The sequence below is a fragment of the Cardiocondyla obscurior genome, linkage group LG09 (genome assembly GCF_019399895.1).
Source record: "Cardiocondyla obscurior isolate alpha-2009 linkage group LG09, Cobs3.1, whole genome shotgun sequence".
Classification (NCBI taxonomy): domain Eukaryota; kingdom Metazoa; phylum Arthropoda; class Insecta; order Hymenoptera; family Formicidae; genus Cardiocondyla; species Cardiocondyla obscurior.
Window position 1 is genome coordinate 6,981,367 of NC_091872.1, and position 17,659 is coordinate 6,999,025.

A 17,659-nucleotide genomic window follows, 5' to 3' on the forward strand; every position below is an offset into this window, starting at 1 on the left:
AAAAGTTAGTAAAATACCACGGTTATTACGGACCTTTTGCGCAACATCTGTATAAAACTGCGTGTTATTATCAAAACAAATTCTGCAATTGCTATCTAATTATTGAAACGAGCCCGGTCGTCGTTGTACCGAGTATTAATTAAAAATGCAAAATGTCAAAGAAACGTCATTACCACGTTTTATTTTAAGCATTATTCCGGGAAATTAATCGGAACATGCGTTGTGGTCGGGATTTTTAACCGTTCGCACGAACCACCGTTACGCGGTTGCCAATAATCGATTAAACACGATTTATCTCGGCGGACGTATATGTCTGTTATTAAACTAACCGGAAATCGTCCGGATTTCATTGTTAATTTCGCAGGCATGTTAAAAAAGAACGGTGGCCGAGGAAAATTTTGTGAGTGTCAAGAGTGCCATAAAGCGCGCATAATAACTATATCACTTTATACGTAAATCTGATACACGAATCGAGCCGACCACGTATCGATCGTGAGAATTAACTCGTCGTTAAACGCTACGATCTCGTCTCCGTTATCGGCTCTCATAATCAGCTGCTTTTCGTCCCTAATTCGCTTCTTGCGTCCCCGCATAATTACCGCGATTGTTCTCTCCGAATGTTTCCAGAAGACTCGTTTAACGGTTTACATAATTCACGCGATGAATTCCCTCAGCACGTGCCGAACGGTATACGGCATTTAAACGAATTCACGCCCGATGTGATAACAGTACTCGCTAATTACATCTCATAATAATTTGTGCGCCACGCACACGCACGCGCGCGGTACACACGTACGTCCCTCTCACGGATCATCGTTTTCCAAAGCGCTTCTCGTCGCTCGCGGTCCACGCAGATTCTCAGGATTATTTATCTCCATTACGGCCAGCGAGGCTCCAGCTCAACTTGACCGCGCTCTTAAATTAGGAAAAAGGAAAAGAAAGAAAAGAAGAGAAGATGGAAAGTTTTCAACGCTAAAAGAGTGATTCTCGCCATGAAGAAGCCGCGTTCTATCCTCTTTCTCGCGGCGATCTTCCTCATCGTTAGTCCTGGATTATCGCACGGCAGATTATCGTAGCTTGACGCATCGGTATCGACTAGTTCGAACTTTCTTAGGAAAGTTACTTTCCTCGTTAGGTGCTGTCGGCGAGCGCACGGCTAAGAGTTTCTTCCCCCCCCCCCCTTTTTTTTTCCTGTTCCTTGTCTTCAACCCCTTTGCTCCCCGCCGTTTCTTTTTACTTCGTCTTCTCACGGTGGGTTAAGCATACCCACTTTGCTCGCTTTTTTTTTTTTCGAATTTCAAAGTTGTAACTAGAATCCCGGTACCCTCCCGAAAAGTTGTCTTATGTCTTATGACATTTCGCGCTAAAGTAAAAACCGACGCGGAGTTCTGGCTCTCCAAAGGGCCATAGTTACTTTTTTCGTAAAATGAAGGATCCACTTCACCGATCGTTTTTTTTTTTTTTTTTTTATTTGCCCTCCTCCCCCGAATCAAATAGAAGCTCGAGGGTGGTCAACGAATTCGAGGCTGCGATCAGAAGGTAGAATCGATCGGCCGGGGTTCCGATGGGAAATTATCGTCGGGAAATTGGTGAAATTGAGACGACGAGAGAGCGGAGTTAAATCCAGAATAACGCCGTGGAGGCGCCGCCGAGCTCCGGATCAGAAATGTACCGCTCGACCGGATCTGATTACTTTAAATCCCGATTATGAATGCCCGAAGGATTTTCGTGACTACAAAAAAAAAAAAAAAAAGAATGGGTATTACTTCGATAGTTTGAACGTGTACAAGACACCGTGCGCGGCGCATACGCGTCTAAAACGCAAATCACTTTCCCTGGGACTCGATGCCGCCAGACCGGAAATTAATCATTATGCGACGACCATGTTCCCGCGACACGGTATCGCGCTCTCTTTTCCCTCGTAATCCCATTTTCTTCTTCATCAACGACGACACTTCTCGGAGAAAAAGCGCTCGATTATTTCAGCAAATTGCTTTATATATTACGCGAAAAGGATTCAAGAAATTCTATTCGGTTAAATACGGGTATCCATGACGGTAAGCCGTGATTTAAAAATCAATCGATGCGAAAGCGATTTATTAATAATCGTAATCAAACACAATTCTTTCTGCTGGACTAATGACAAGCGACCTACAGAAAATCACTAACTGATAAAATGATAATATTAAATTAAAAAAGAAAAGAAAAAATTTTCAACAGTCCCAATTATAAGATAAAACTCACCGAATTTTTATCATTATTATTATTTTTTTCTTTTATTAATGCCTCGATATTTCTACTTCTGTTCTTTCTAGTCGGTTTGATTTGGTGCGTTACGTTCTGCTTTCTAAGGACGTCGGGTAGCGATTTTTCCGTCGCATTGTTTTAGGGAGGTCCACGCGCGATCGCGAACGAATCTAACGCCGATAAGAAAGCAATGACTGACGTCTTCATTGTTCGGCGGAAAAGAAAATCCGCCGCGGACAATGAGAGGCTATTCGCAGCCGAAGCAACGAGCAGAACAATACTTGTCGGCACAAATATTGCTCGTGCACCGCCGCTATTTTACGTTGCTTTCTTACAATGAAGTTCAGCAAGGCTGAATGCATTATAATCTTTTGGCTGCACGGCGATATAAAAACGATCCGCCCGTCGAATCGCGAAAAACGAAAGTAGAATAAATCGCGTGCGATAGAAACAAAGGGTGAAACGGCGATAATTAAATTATTCGGGATAAAATTTAATGAGTTTATTTGAAAGTAAATATATATATCATTATTTTATTTGGATTTAACTTTTATTTTATATTTTTACTAGCAATATAAGTTCTCTGTTGTTAATATTTTATTAATTTTATTACGTTACGTTTACATTTTTATTCGTATATTATTATTCTACAATTTATCGAGCTCAAATTTATTATAAAGTTTTATTCAAAGAACGCAAAGTCGTTGAATTGTACGCGAATATATTATTTTATACATTATACATATGTGTATAATCTATTAATTATCGCGCGCAAAACAATTAATAAAAGATCGTGTAATATATGTACATATATCTTGCGACGTGCACGTCCGAATACACGTGAAATTGTTTTATTTTATTGCCACGCGTCGTGTATCACTCCATTTCGAAATTTGCAAGTCGCCCGTATTTGTGCGCTATCCAATAATTGCGCCCTATCGATTGGACGTTTTGTAATTTCGAATATACCCGCCCCTCCTCTCGAAAGCAAAAGTCGAAACGACGTGACAAAATTGCTACGTTAAAATTCGCCGTGCCCGTTTCGTTCAAACGCTCACCCCGGCGATCGCAATCCCCGTATTTGATTAATCACCGCGCCGAGTATAGATATTGTTAAATTATTGATTCGTTATTAAGCAATTTCTCTCCCCCTCTCTTTCTCTCTCTCTATCTCGCATGTCCGGTAACGAATCGATTGATCCGACCGAAGCAATTGCGCTCGTAATGTACGAAAAATCGCGACAGAACATTCGCAATAGTCGTTCGTTGAAGTCGACATTAATTAATACAATGCCAATTTGCAATTTTGTAGGATTGACAGGCGTTCGATATACATGAATGTAATTTTCCAAAATTAAGCGTTACAATGTAAGGAGCGAAAGTGAGATTGTACCATTTTTATAAACAAGAATTTTCGAGCAGTGCTACACTTACAAGAAATAAACTATGTGGCTCGCACGTCGAACGATTGTTACGTCACGGCGAGCTGTGAATTTTAATTAAATTGCGAGCGCGCTCAGTGCAACATGTGTTCGTTCGCACGAGAATATGTAGGGGCTTGAAAAATGGTGCGGGTCGGAGATTTGATTGCCATTATGGAAGAGTGCGACTTCGACGAAGACGTGGACACGGACTCCTTGGAGTTCGAGGTAAACGCGGCGCATGTAGTTTCGCAATTTGCAAAAACTGATATAGCGCTTTATCTACGTAATAATAATAATTTATTTAGGAACGATCGCTTTCTCCATTAACTCGTTATTAATTTATTTTACTTGCGAGAAAATTCTTACGATGCAACGATATTGTCTTAATATATGTAATATGTGCTTCGTATATTTTTTAATCAAGCTAATCAAATAACTGTGTCGAGATTTTTCCGTAATGAAAATTAAGAAACAGTTTTTTCAATATTAAAAAAAATTTATTTATATTGTTTTATTATTATTTTTTTTTTTTTTTGTTTAATGTTAACGTATCTCACTTATTTTCCGTGTTCTTAACAGGCTACGCAGCTGCCGACATGCCCCAAAAAATTAGACTTGAGCAAGGCGGGCTTATCTCGGATCCCCGACAGCGCAATTGCTTTTCCAGCAATAGAAGAGCTCGCATTAGGATGCAACCAGTTCACTAACATTGATAACAATCTCAAGCTACTGCACAGGTACTTTCTACATTCCCATTAATAACACAGCAATGTTACTTTATTTCTCCAGTCGTTTTCCATGTTTTTCAAATATACCACGCGATCCGAAACTTAAATTAAATGAGGAAAAACCGAAAGGCCCTTCAACGAGATCGACGAAGAAAGACTCGAGAAGGACGGCGGAAGGAATTAAATTAATTCTCGCGGAGTGTCGAATAATTGGAGCGCAGATGAATTAACTCCCCTTTTTTTTATAAGAACAGAGATAAGTTGCCGATGGCACTAACACGGCGGGACCGCCGGGAAAACTTTAATTGGGAGGTAATTTCGTATATACTCAGCTCTCTATTTCTCCGCCCAGGTTTCCTAAACTTCACGCCGTCCATCTGGAGAGCAACAATCTCTACAGAATCCCAAGGGAACTGATGGAGTTACCGGGTCTGACCTATCTTAATCTCTCGGACAACAAGATCGAGGCAGTTCCGCTCGACATCTGCCGCCTAATCAAGTACGTCTATAACTTCGCACTTACGTATACATCGTTTTATTTAAATTCGAAATATGAAGAAATATGAAGACGATTAATATCTTTTCAAACAAAGGTCTCGTCATTTGTTTGTCTTTTAAATTCTCTTATCGGGAGGGATTGATGCTTATCGCGCGCGCATAGCTCTGGAATCATTTTAATCTGCATTTTATCACCTGTTTGCTACTTGAGCAGACTTTGATTGAAGAGCTCACGCGATCGTAGTTTTTATCTTCGAGTGTTTTGCGAGAAAACACACCCGTAACGATTGACTGCTCGAAAATCGCGACTCGTTTCTTTTTAATTATTTTTATGTTGTTTTATTAATTTTATTTTTTATTATTATTATTTTTTTAATTAATTTATTAACAATTACCTACTGCAACGGAATGTCTATTTTATTACCCGCCGTGGAAGTTTGTACGCAATGATGCGCGTACGTCTAAATTTTCCTCTGAACTGCCTGATTTATACGCGTCAATCTACAAGTACACGCTGACAATTAATTAATTGCCAACACATTAATCATGCGTACTATTGTCGATCAGCGCTGATAATAGGCTCGTGTGGAAAATCAACGCACGTGATAATGATCGAATAACGCTGCTTGCTTTCTAATTTCTTTTTTTTTTTTTTTTTTTAACGTTTAATTATATAATACATAAACTTATTTTTTTTTCTTTGCGTTACACTTCTCGCCTACGATTCTAAACTATAATTCTCGAACTGCAGTCTGTACTTTAGGGTACTTTGCGTTTGAAACATTACGGAGATTTCACTTCGAAACGATAAATTACATTAAACAACGCAAAAATCCGATCTTGTAAGAGGGAGGGAAGCGCACAATCGAGACGGAGATTACGTAAAGTTTCTCGAAAACCGCTTTCCACCGACCGGAAATGAGGGTGCCCGGGGGGGAAGGAACTACGGGGTGTGAACACGACGATGTCGCTGCACGCGTGCACATGTGTATGGAAGGTAAAAGTGCTCCTCGTCCAGGTTCGCTATCAGCGAACCTAAAGACGAGTCCAGTCTCGACGATCGCTACAGATAAGAGGCATCTCTCGCCAACATTTTTGAGACGGTTATTTAAACAAACGAGAACCGACCTACCGCTATCAAACGTAATCGACGCAAGCTAACGTACCTTTAAAGCACCTCTGTCCTTTATCCATTTTATTATCTAACATAAATTTAAACACGACGCATCGGAAGACGAATCTGACGGTAAAATAAATTTTAACAGACAAAAATTTCAAAATATTCCTCAATACTTTCAACTTTAAGCGATTTTTAATTCACTACGCGAAGGAACCAACGAGCCTCGTCGAGTTTCGTATCTTTATACTCGAACCCGCTACTCAGCGAATTAAAAATCAATTAATATTTATAATTATTAATACTTTCTAAAAACGTGAAAATTTTGCAAACATTGTTACGCAATACTAGACCGTCAAACTCTCAAGTCAATTCTGCAACCGCGAAAAACTTTATTTCCCAGTTAATACATTAATGCCCCTGGAAATTACAAAGCAAGGCGTAGAGTCTTATTCTTATTATTATTTTTTTTTTCTCTCTCTCGAAAAAACGGGTCTTCACGCACCGATGCTTCAGATTATGAACCTCAGTGGCGTAGCGCAATTTCTTTTTAAAGATTTACATCGTCCGGCACGAGGGGGTCTCGAGATCTAATTGTTCGAGATGAGGCGATCACCGACGTGAGTCCAAAGACACCATTCACCTTTCCCTGGTTCGCGTACACCGGTTTCCACCTGCGCGTCTCGCCGTCTCGCGCCACTGCCGACCTACGTGCGACTCCTGGTGTTGCCTAACCCCGTTCCGCCGCGAAAAGAACCCCGGCACTTTAAAGCAATTTTGCATGATTCACTTTCGACGGTCGCGTCAAAACGAGAACGCCGAATACGAGAAGGGAAAAATACCCGATTCTGAATTTCGAGATCATAGGCATAACCGACCCCGCGATAACGCGGCTAGCTTTTCCGCCGTTCCGGCCCGCAGTGTCGACCCAGATACGTGAACAAAAGGTTTTCGGAGATAAAGGGCGCCGCGAGAATCGCGGACTTAAATCTTTACAGGCTTCCGGCATAATTAAATCCGCTCTTCATTGCGACGTGTCCGTCCATAGCTAATTCCGCGCTGAAATCGCCCCGGCTATTCGCGCGGCACATAATAACGGTATTATCTCGTTGGCTTCGGAACAGTTTCAACGCCTGAAATAGTTCGGTATAATTGAACGTGTTAAACGCGTACAAATATGCTGGAAATGGTACCGCAGCCGGCAGGAGATTCTACAGTATTTCGACAAAGACGCGCCCTCGGTCTGTATATCGCGGTGTTATACTCGAAACGGGCTAATTTGGCGACGTTACTCGCGTAGAATTAAGATATAACGTGTAACAGGGATTTCTCCGGCTACGCTGAGGGTCGCTGGTGCATGTCCGGCCTAAGCCACGGCGCATTATCGCTCGGTGCCGCTCCGTACACCGGCAGACAATTTCTGTTCTGTTACATCAGAGTGGTCAGCCAACCCATCCTCGGTCTTGCCTCCCTCTTTTTTCCCCACGAGGCGGTATCCTCGGAATAAGTTCGCCTTTCGGTCGACCTCTTTAGTCCTCGGAAGAGCCGCCGACGAGTGCGCATCTTCGGCCGCGATAATCGGAAGAAGGCTAGTTCCCGAGTTACCGCGCCGGAAATCCGCGAAAAGATACTTCCGTCGACGATATCGCAATCGGATTTTCTAAGTCCGCGGGATCAGCGGGACCGCCGGATCGTCCCGCGACGTCCGAAATTCGCGGGAACTTTAAGATCCGACCGCGCGGCGCACTTTGCGAGTTCGACGGTGAAAGTTTTGCGCGATGTGCAATTCACGATCGGCGGAATACGCTTTTTTTTTCTTTTTTCTTTCGGTCAGTGAGAGTATCGCGGTGAAAACGTAGCGTCGGCGAGCCCGGGATATTTCAGGATTTCGTGGCGTTTGGACATAATGTAGTAATGCGGGAGGAAGTCGCTTGTACCGAAGGACTTTCAACGGGGGACGCACTTCGATGTAAGATTCTCGAAAGAATATAAAACGTGTAGAAGCGGTACAAGATTTGGGGTAAATTGTTTAAAAAATTTATCTGACAGGTAAACGTGTGCCTGTCTTAATCTATTAAGAAAGAAAAATAAAGATAGACATTTGATCACCTTCGTGATTGACTAATTTACCTAAACATTTTAACAACCCGGATCTTAATGATATAAAATAAATCGGATTATACTCATAGCGGAAAGTTTTAATATTTAAACGCTTTATTTACTACATCAAACAATAGGACTGTTAGAAGGAAATGAGGGAAAGAATGACGTGAAAAATGAAATCTGTGGACACGCGTGGGATCTTCGAATAATACTAGTCGATGCTAACTATCATATCTAATGAAGAAAGTATCCTACGGTTGAATGAAAAAAAAAAACTGTCTTATTCTTAAACGAGTGCGTGAATAACGAAATCGCCAGCAAAACGATGCTAAACCAGATGAGAAAGAAGAATTCACTGATTTATTTATTGTAGTCATTATTTTTTGCGACCAACTATTAGATTTATAATGATTTAATTATTTTCTCCGTATTATATTAATAATTTATAATTCTTATTTGTTTAATTTTTTCTAACGCTATTTTTTTTATAGCTATTTATTTTATGATTATTATAATTTATGAATGGAAATAAAAAATGAATAATTTGTTTATAGAAATATTTAAAACATCTTGTAATCAGTAATATTTATTTGCGAAACTTTTCAAGATGTTTGCTAGTGCGCGCTTTTTTTTATATTACTAACGACGATGTTTAAAATGTTCCTGCAAAAACTTTTTTAATTTGCGGAGTTTCTGAATTTTTAATTGCTCGCATCTCGCGAAGATTATTAATATCTTTACGTCTTTTAGAGGATCAATTAAGAACCGACTTAACGATTAAACGACGAAGACGCGCAATACAATTTTTTAGACGCGTCATACATAAATTGATAATAATAACGAAATAAAATTTCAACTTTTACGTCAAATTAAACGTGCTCATTGATGAGATATCTAAGCTACCAATTTGATAACCAAAATCGAAAGTCTGTTCGATGACATAGATGTTTATTGCAACGAAGGATTTTACTATAATTCGAAACTTTCTACTCAAGTGCACATCCTGTGGGCGGCTCGCTCGTTTAGGTTCACCGACTCGCGTGTCCGAAGCTTTGGCATACAATTTACAGCAGATGAAAACTGCTATAGCGCAAAAACTGTAATTTACGAATAAACCCTTCCAAATATTTCTTTCAAATTCTTCCAAATATTAATACCTTAACAGTTTGGGAAAACTGTGATATATTAATAACATGTCAGATTATAACTGGTGAGTACAACCTACTACTTAAAATTAATTGAATTTATTATCCGCGAGCTGCGCGAATTTTTTATTTTTTTATTAATATTATTAAAAATTTTTATTTGCGGTGGGAGCTATTAGTTTATTTTATTTTTTATCGCGATATTAACATTATCTTTTTATCAGTGGGATAGTTTCCCCAATGGGTTAGTGGAAGGAAACCATGCGACTGACCATTCTTTGATTCTGTGATGTCCAGTATTGTATAAAATAAAGATATTGCGAGTGTAAAAAATAGGACAATTAAGGAACTTATTTCACTAGCTGATAATTGATTTTGAAACAGTTAAAAATATAGAAATAAGAAGTATTAATCTATTTACGGTGTAGTTTTTGCTTATTGACCACAACGTCATCGTTGCGTTGCAGTTTGAAAGAACTGATCCTTGACCGTAATGGCATCAAGGACCTACCGGACGAAGTGACACGGCTGAGAAACTTGAGGAATATTTCCCTCGTTGGAAATTTACTCAACACCGTACCATCCTTCTCCAACATGCGAGCCCTCGCTTTAACCGTGAGTTGACTATCTTTCATATCGTAATAAATATTTAACGTTTACTCAATGACCGGATACCGCTTTATTATGAGATCTGCATGAGCTAAAAAGAATCGTAAAAAAAATAAAAAAAATAATAAAACGTAAGTAATAAGTTACTTGTGATTTCAGGGCATGATTATTACCTTTGCGTAATTGCAGAAAAGATCTAAAAATTGAAACTGCACGTTAGAACATACTGAGAGTATTTAAAAAGAAAATTGTAAAGAAATATTTGGAATGCTTGAAATAGTTGTAGATAAAGTTTTAAAGTAATAAATTATAAAATATTGAATGTTAAAAGAATTATTATAAAATAATAAATTACAGAGACTTCTAAACGAGTATATGAAACAAGTATAAACTGCTTTTATATCGATTTTTATTCGCAGCCTTGACCATAGTTTAAATTAATTATTCACACGTGTGTGAAGCATGCACATTTTATTAGCGACTTACTTGTTATTGATCAAATTTTGCTACGACAAAAATGTACAACTTGTAACATTGCTCTGCTTATTATTATCTAAAAGCTAAAAATATTCCATAAATATTTTATATAAGTCTTCTCATCAAATTTAACTTTTTACAAATTTAACTTCTGTGGAGAGGAACGATTTAGTAAACTTATAATTTCGCTAGTTTCACCGTAGAGAAACTGAATAAAAACATAATTTAATATTAAAATATGTACGAAAATGTGATGTAATTTTACCATTAGTAAATTTTGTTACTATTTGTTAATAGTAAATTTATTATTAATTGCATGTGTTACTATATTGATACTGAGTATCATTCTCTGCATAATTTATTTTTGAATTAATTTCTCACCCAGCTTACGCCGGGTATCAAAAAATTGTTATAAACTCATTAAGTTGTTCCCCTCCACGGAAATCTTTAGTAAAAGGCGAAAGATTTATACGTGTAATGAAGGGAAACCAGAGATACCGTTCAGAATTCGCAAGGGTCTATATATACAAAAGGAAACTGAGTTTTACATACGAGTTATGATTCAACTTTGTGGTCCTCTGTTGAGCATATTTAAAACTAATACTCAGTCCTTCGCGATTTTTAAATGTGTGTGGATATATGTATTTCAAAATGAGCCACTTATTTTTCATTCTTATTTAATAAAATAAAAATGTAATATAAATAAAGTTTCCCAAAATTTTTAAATATTGTTTAATTAATTAATTTTATTTATTTGCTTGACAATTTTCAGGAAGTTCTGTCAAAGGCAGAGCATGGAAAATCTTACAAGGACGAGAAAACCAATCACAGCAATTTACACAAAATTAATTTAAGAAACAATCAGCTGAAGGGGAATATAATTTTGGGAAACTATGGGGTAAGTTTTAATTGCTAAATTTGCATTTTACTCTATTCTTACGCTTTTTTAGTAATTTTATAAGTTATAAATAAGGTTTTTTTTTTCTTGAAAAAAATAGATTTAGAAAGAATTAATATCAGAGCGACTTAACATTTGTTCTTTTTTTTCTTGCGACTAAAGAACCTGACACATTTGGACGTGAGCGAAAATAGCATTGAAAAATTAGACATCAGTGCTCTGCAGGAGTTAAAAAGTGTACGATGCGGACGAAATCATTTAACGGAATTAACTCTCTGTGGCCGAACTCTTGTATCACTTATTGCTGGAAATAATAGTGAGTACAATAATAAAAATTTCTTAAGTGTTGTACCGTCGTTACACGTGCACATAACATTTAATTAATTAATATTAATAATAATTAATTTTTTTAAATAGAATTAAAGAAACTAATCGTCGAACCTGTGCCAACTAATTTGGAACATCTAGATGTTTCCTAGTAAGTAAGCGTAACACATACCACGTATTAATTCGAAAATTATAATACATGTTTAATAATTGTATTAAAAAATGTTTCTTGAAGCTATTTGCTACGTTAACATTTTTTCATTAATTATGTCTTTTATTTTAAGCATTTTTTTTTAATAAAATTTATTTAAAAATTATTTAATTAACAATAATTTAATACGCGCATTTTAATAGCAGTTAAATATGCCTCAACAATTATTTAATTGTTTTTTCTTTTTACCTGAAATCTGCTTTTTCTTCTTTGCTTAGCAACAATTTAGACGCGTTACCAGAATGGACGACTGAGTTGCCAGTATTGCGCGTTCTTTTCGCTTCACATAATGCTCTCACGGCTCTCCCGGACAGGTTGTTGTCACAACCCTCGAGACTGGAAGTTCTCCATCTGCCTCACAACCGACTGCAAGCCCTTCCGCCGCCCAGGAGACCATTGAATATCGTCCATTTAACTCTTCAAGGCAACATGTTGACCGCGTTGCCAACCAGTTTTTTCGCCAACACCGAGAAGTGAGACATAATTCGATTTCTCTGATAAATTAATTTACTTTACAGAATTGTCTTTAAGAGAAGCAAGCAAGCAATAATAATAAAAATAATAACTCCAATATATCTAACTTAACTGTGCAATAATCACATTGTTAAATCTAAAAAAGTTGTTCTTGAAACTCATATTACCCGTTTGGGTCTAAAACTTATGGTATTTCTTTCGTAAATATTTGGCTCGCAATAGAGTTTAGAACTACGTACTTTGCAGGATGAAAGTTTTGAACCTCTCCAACAATCGGCTCTCCGAACTTCCGTATCGTGAAGAGGCCGGCAAATCTCACCAGGGATCGCACACCTTAGAGAAATTGTACGTCACAGCAAATTGTCTGACCGATACTGCTCTAGACGCTCTCGCCAAGTTTACATCTTTGAGAATTCTTCATATTGCTTACAACACCCTGGATACGCTGCCGGAAAGGTGAGCCTGTTTTTCTCTGCAAAGAATGAAAAAGAACAACGACAATTCCATATTATTTTTATTTAATAACAGTTTATTAATAAAGAATTTATATATATAAGATGCACAGAGTGTCTCAAACAGCATGACATTATTTTTGAAATATTGTTGCTAGTTTTATTACTGTTAGACATGTTAAATAAAGACGAATAACGCTCACAAGCGTTGCAAATATTAAATGACATGTTGTTTGGAATACCTTGTATATATAATTTATTAATTATGTTTCTTAATTTGTTTGTAATTATATAATTATAACAATTTTATGGCATTTATTACTAAACCTGAAATGTTGTAGTTGCATAGCTGCGTGGAGCGACCTGGAAGAATTGGTGTTGTCTGGAAACCGATTGCAATATCTTCCGGACAACGTGGCAAATTTGCGACACTTGCGCGTGCTACGCGTGCATTCTAATCGGCTATTAACGTGCCCTACCTTCAATAGAACAGCATCCTTGAAGGTGAGATTTTAGATACAACGCTTACGAATGTTATTCGTATCGAGCAGTTTGCAATTCCTAGAACAGAATTACTTCAATAAAATAATATTCTGATGTAACGTGTAAATATAATATTTCATAAAACTACAATAAATGTTTTTAAGAATAACATTCGCAAATTAAAAACATATAAGTTTAAACGCAAGAAAATTATTAATAATAAAACTAAATAATAAAACAATTAAATAATATTTTAAATGTTTAATTCTTTCAGGTGCTGGATTTGGCACACAATCAATTGGATAGGGTTAATCTAGCTACGCTAGTCCCACCGCAATTACAGTTTCTCGATATATCCTGCAATTCTCGATTACACGTGGATCCACGACAGTTCCAAGACTACAGATCTCAAAGACCGATATCCTTAGTGGACGTGTCTGGACAGAACAGGCCCAGTTTGCCGTCTCATCCGCATCAGCAAGAAATTGTCGCGGCGGAAAAGAATACCGAACAACCGTGGCGATTAGGTTTTTCAGAAACTGCTGGTTCACGTGAAAAGTAAGATTATCATTAATTAAGTTTCTATCGAAACTTAATCGAGGATAGGAATGTGCGATACTTTTTAATTATAATTATCTAATCTAAACATTTATTTTTACAAAAGTAAATTGTGCTATTAATTACTTCTCACGAAAAAAATAACTCTACATCAGATTCTACATTCCGATAAATCTCATATTTGCATTTCTATTTTTTAAGGTTATACATTTCTCAAGTGCGAATGCCATCCTTTTGCAACGTCGAGGGTCTGTTTGGCATATTTGACGGTGGTTCTAATCAGGAAGCACCTTACGCCCTTCAAGAAATGATTCCTCGCCTGCTATTAGAAGAACGCACAATCCGCGAGACGTCGAAGGAATACCTGAAGTATACTTTACTCTCGGCTCACAGAGAGTTGAAAGAAAAGGGCCAGAAGTACGGCGTGGATGCAACTCTAGTCCACATGATAAGACTTCCGTCGCAGCAAGGATATCCAAAATCTTCGGCAAAATATTCTCTGAGAGTGGCTTCTACCGGTGATGCCAAAGCTGTTCTTTGTAGGGCCGCGGGTCCCTTGACTTTCACCAAATCTAGACAAATTCAAGCAGTTAAAAATCAATTGGGCAATGCTGCCATGTTTCCACTGGTGGTTCCCGATCCCATATACGAGGAAGTAACGCTGGAAGATGACGATGAGTTCGTTATAGTCGCTAATCGGAGATTGTGGGAAGTTTTGAGCGTCCAGGAAGCTGTAAGAGAGGCCAGAGCCGAGGCCAGTCCTGTTCTCGCCGCTAAAAGACTCCAAGATCTGGCACAGGCTTACGGCGCGGAGGATAATTTGAGTATTATTGTCGTTCGACTGGCGGGACCAAATCCTGGCGACATGGATCAACTGATGCGCGAGCTTAGGCACGCCGTTGGTAAAAATAGAAGTCAGAGCGACAGCGTGTGTCCTTGTCCCTGTTGTGTGCCACCAGCAGCACATAAACCTCCGACTGCCTGCTGTTGTCACGCGAATGAAGGCTATTATCTTAATGGCGTGTTAAAAAACATTGTGGGCAGGTAATGGAAGGATAAATGCTGTCATAAATTATAATGCAAATAAGCCAATCAATATCATAAGTTGCAATTAAAATATGTAAATATGTAGAATATTCGTATTCAAATTTCTTCTCTATCAGAAATTTAAATTATTTCTTACTTTTATTATTTTTGAAAAATGTAATTTTTGTATTAACATTTATTTAATGATATTTGCAGATCTAACAAAATTCACGGTGGCTCTGGAAGATATTTCAAGAACAGATCAATTCAAGAAAACGAAAGTCCTCCATATAGAGATGACCGCAGTTCGCCAAGCGGACAGTCCGATCAAGCCAGCGACAGCACTTTCAAGTCCCGCCATCCGTCGGGAAGAATGTGGTCTGGAAATGCGGCTACCAAAGCGACAAATAAGGCGCATCAGAGCATTCTTATGCAGGAAAATGGCATGCGAAAAGTAAAAATAAATCTTCTGATTAATAATAAAAAAATACGAAAAATACGAAAATAAAATTGACAACGACGTAATTATAATAAAGAATACATATTCGACTAATCACTTTTTTTTTCAATGAATTATTTCTAAAGAATTTAGAGAAAACAATTTTCATTATTTTTCAGATATCACCCTGCCTGCCTACACAAGAAGACGCCATTTCCGAAAGATCCAGCGCCCTTAGCGAGGAACAATTTCGATGCTGGGAGTACATGCTAGAGCAAAACACGCAGCTATTGTTCGACAAGGAATTGGACACGTTGACAAAGGCACCGTTACATCGCGGCCAGTCGAGGTCGACGCCGCAGCTGGGAACCAATCTGCCCTTTTTGTCGAAAAGGTTTGGCAGCGCCCGATCCTTCAACCCTTCACTGTCGCGACCGCCGACAGTCCGCTTCGGCAGCGGGCGAAGATTACTTAACGGCGGACCGAACGCCGCCTATTTCGGCAGCCTGCAGAGGCTCATGCCGTACAATCTCGAGTACGACTTCGCTGTTATCCAGGAGAGAAACGGCCTAGACTCACTGGAGCAGGATGCTACGAGGATGCAGCAGTACTGGGGAGTCGCCACTACGGAACTATAAATAGAAATCCGGATGCGGAGACGCTGAGAGTAAACAATGCGAGGTAACAAAAAGATCCATGTTGGGTTTATTCATCCCCAGACGTCACAATTAAGCATAACGACGTTTAAGAACTTCTTATCTGTAAGAATCTTTTTTATTTTCAAGTATTTTCAATACGTGTACGCGAAAAAAAATATTCCGTCTTCATATCGTCATCAATTGCTTAATTGCAGAATGTAACACAGAAACTTATTACGTCAAGTTGTTTGTTTGCCGATTGCGATAATTAATTTACTCTTACTTATCAACGATTCAATAATTAGAGTGATTTGTCGCGAGAGGCTTGACGGTGTAAAGTAATTACGTCTTGTGTTCCAATTATCATTGGCTGATGAGGTAATTGATGGAATAGCAACGCGACAGAGCGAAGAGCTAATTACCGGTGAACGCGCGGTAATAATATCGATCGCGGTTGTAACAATGGCAAGATAAGCCACGAGGTTCCTCGAAGGGAAAGACGCGATTCGTAATGTCGCTTTGGTAATTCGCTCGTTTATTGCAGCTGATACGCGCAATAAAGGCACCGCGGAAACCATAGTGCGGCCTTTACGCTACACAAAGTTCGCCTTATTTCTTTATAACGGTAGACACGCGGAAGATGTATATCTGCTTTATTGCGGAACGACTTTACGACGCCGAGTTACTCCACGAAAAAATAAAACAAATAACAAAGATCGAAGAAAGTCCGTTTCCCTACAAATCTACGAAATCAGAGTTTGAATAACTTTTTTTTCTCTTTAAAAAGACAAAAATTTATTTTAATTTTAACTAGAAAATACTCCCACGGCATTATCTGTGCGAATTAAAAGTACGAATTGCACTTTTATTTCTTCCCTTTAACAATTCTTATTGCATGGATCTTACATTATCTTGCAAATCTCGATCGCGTGACCTGTTGCTCTATATTTTTACGTTCGACGTTAGAGATTGTTGCGCTCGATATTTTGTTATTAGAGTTTAGGAATGTCTATTGTACATAATTATGATGTGCGTAATACGTACGATTAATATATCTTTGATATTGATAACACGCTTACGATAAGCTGTTGACCATTACCGGGAAGCACGTGACATTATTGACGCAACATGTGATCTCGTGCTTTCAATTACAACATGTACGTCAGTGTCAATGTTCAGCTTAGGTATACGGGGGTGTCGTCAACAAAACGCATCAATATTTGTGCGATGACTCTGCGCGAAGTGTTAAATTAATCAACGTGTACATCAATCAAAATAAACGATCAAAGAGCATGGTTCTAAAAATGAATCTCTTTTTGTTTAAGATAAATGTTTCTCAATTCCAATAACATATTATAATATACATCCAATGTATATTGGATGTATAATATACATCCAATAACATTTAAGAGTACTTAATTATTTTTTGTAGTTGGAAATATGCTCTTCGATGAGAAAAAAAATTACACGAAGAAAATACCTTTAATAAATGTAAATATATTTTTATATTTTTTGACGTAATATAGAATGTGTCCCGAAAGGAAGTATGTTCCGTAACAGACTTACATTTGTCTGAAATGCACGAAAGTTTTTTAATTAATTATCGACATACCTTTTAAGAATTTACTCTAAAACTATTAATATGACATAAAAGTGAAAGCTGATTATTTAATGTTCAATATAAATAGAGTTTGTGAAACAGATGTCTATAAAAACAAGTGACAAATAGCGAATCGTTTCAAAAATATAAAAAAATATTTATATATCAAAATGCTGTTAACGGTACATGCTTTTTCCAGGACACC

The 17,659-nt window shown here is 37.9% G+C and overlaps 1 protein-coding gene, 1 long non-coding RNA gene and 1 other non-coding gene across 3 annotated transcripts in view; 1 reads left to right on the forward strand and 2 right to left on the reverse strand.

The window, feature by feature from the left end:
* Phlpp (PH domain leucine-rich repeat protein phosphatase) overlaps window positions 1–17,659 on the forward strand; it is a 67,924-nt gene that overhangs the window by 42,411 nt on the left and 7,854 nt on the right. The window contains exons 5-17 of the mRNA XM_070661293.1: window positions 4,251–4,408; window positions 4,752–4,898; window positions 9,730–9,877; window positions 11,121–11,246; window positions 11,409–11,562; window positions 11,664–11,724; window positions 12,003–12,257; window positions 12,505–12,714; window positions 13,052–13,214; window positions 13,468–13,751; window positions 13,953–14,795; window positions 14,994–15,231; window positions 15,396–17,345. Of these exons, the coding sequence (XP_070517394.1) occupies window positions 4,251–4,408; window positions 4,752–4,898; window positions 9,730–9,877; window positions 11,121–11,246; window positions 11,409–11,562; window positions 11,664–11,724; window positions 12,003–12,257; window positions 12,505–12,714; window positions 13,052–13,214; window positions 13,468–13,751; window positions 13,953–14,795; window positions 14,994–15,231; window positions 15,396–15,854 (3,246 nt within the window). The 3' untranslated portion in view covers window positions 15,855–17,345. The remainder of the gene's footprint in view (window positions 1–4,250; window positions 4,409–4,751; window positions 4,899–9,729; window positions 9,878–11,120; window positions 11,247–11,408; window positions 11,563–11,663; window positions 11,725–12,002; window positions 12,258–12,504; window positions 12,715–13,051; window positions 13,215–13,467; window positions 13,752–13,952; window positions 14,796–14,993; window positions 15,232–15,395; window positions 17,346–17,659) is intronic.
* On the reverse strand, window positions 10,727–10,845 carry LOC139105852 (U5 spliceosomal RNA). The gene has a single exon (XR_011546249.1). It is a non-coding gene; the product is annotated as a U5 spliceosomal RNA (small nuclear RNA).
* LOC139105284 (uncharacterized) lies at window positions 11,412–14,255 on the reverse strand. Its single transcript, XR_011546152.1, has 4 exons — window positions 14,116–14,255; window positions 13,038–13,271; window positions 11,974–12,730; window positions 11,412–11,550 (listed from the first exon to the last, which is right to left on the reverse strand). It is a non-coding gene; the product is annotated as an uncharacterized lncRNA (long non-coding RNA).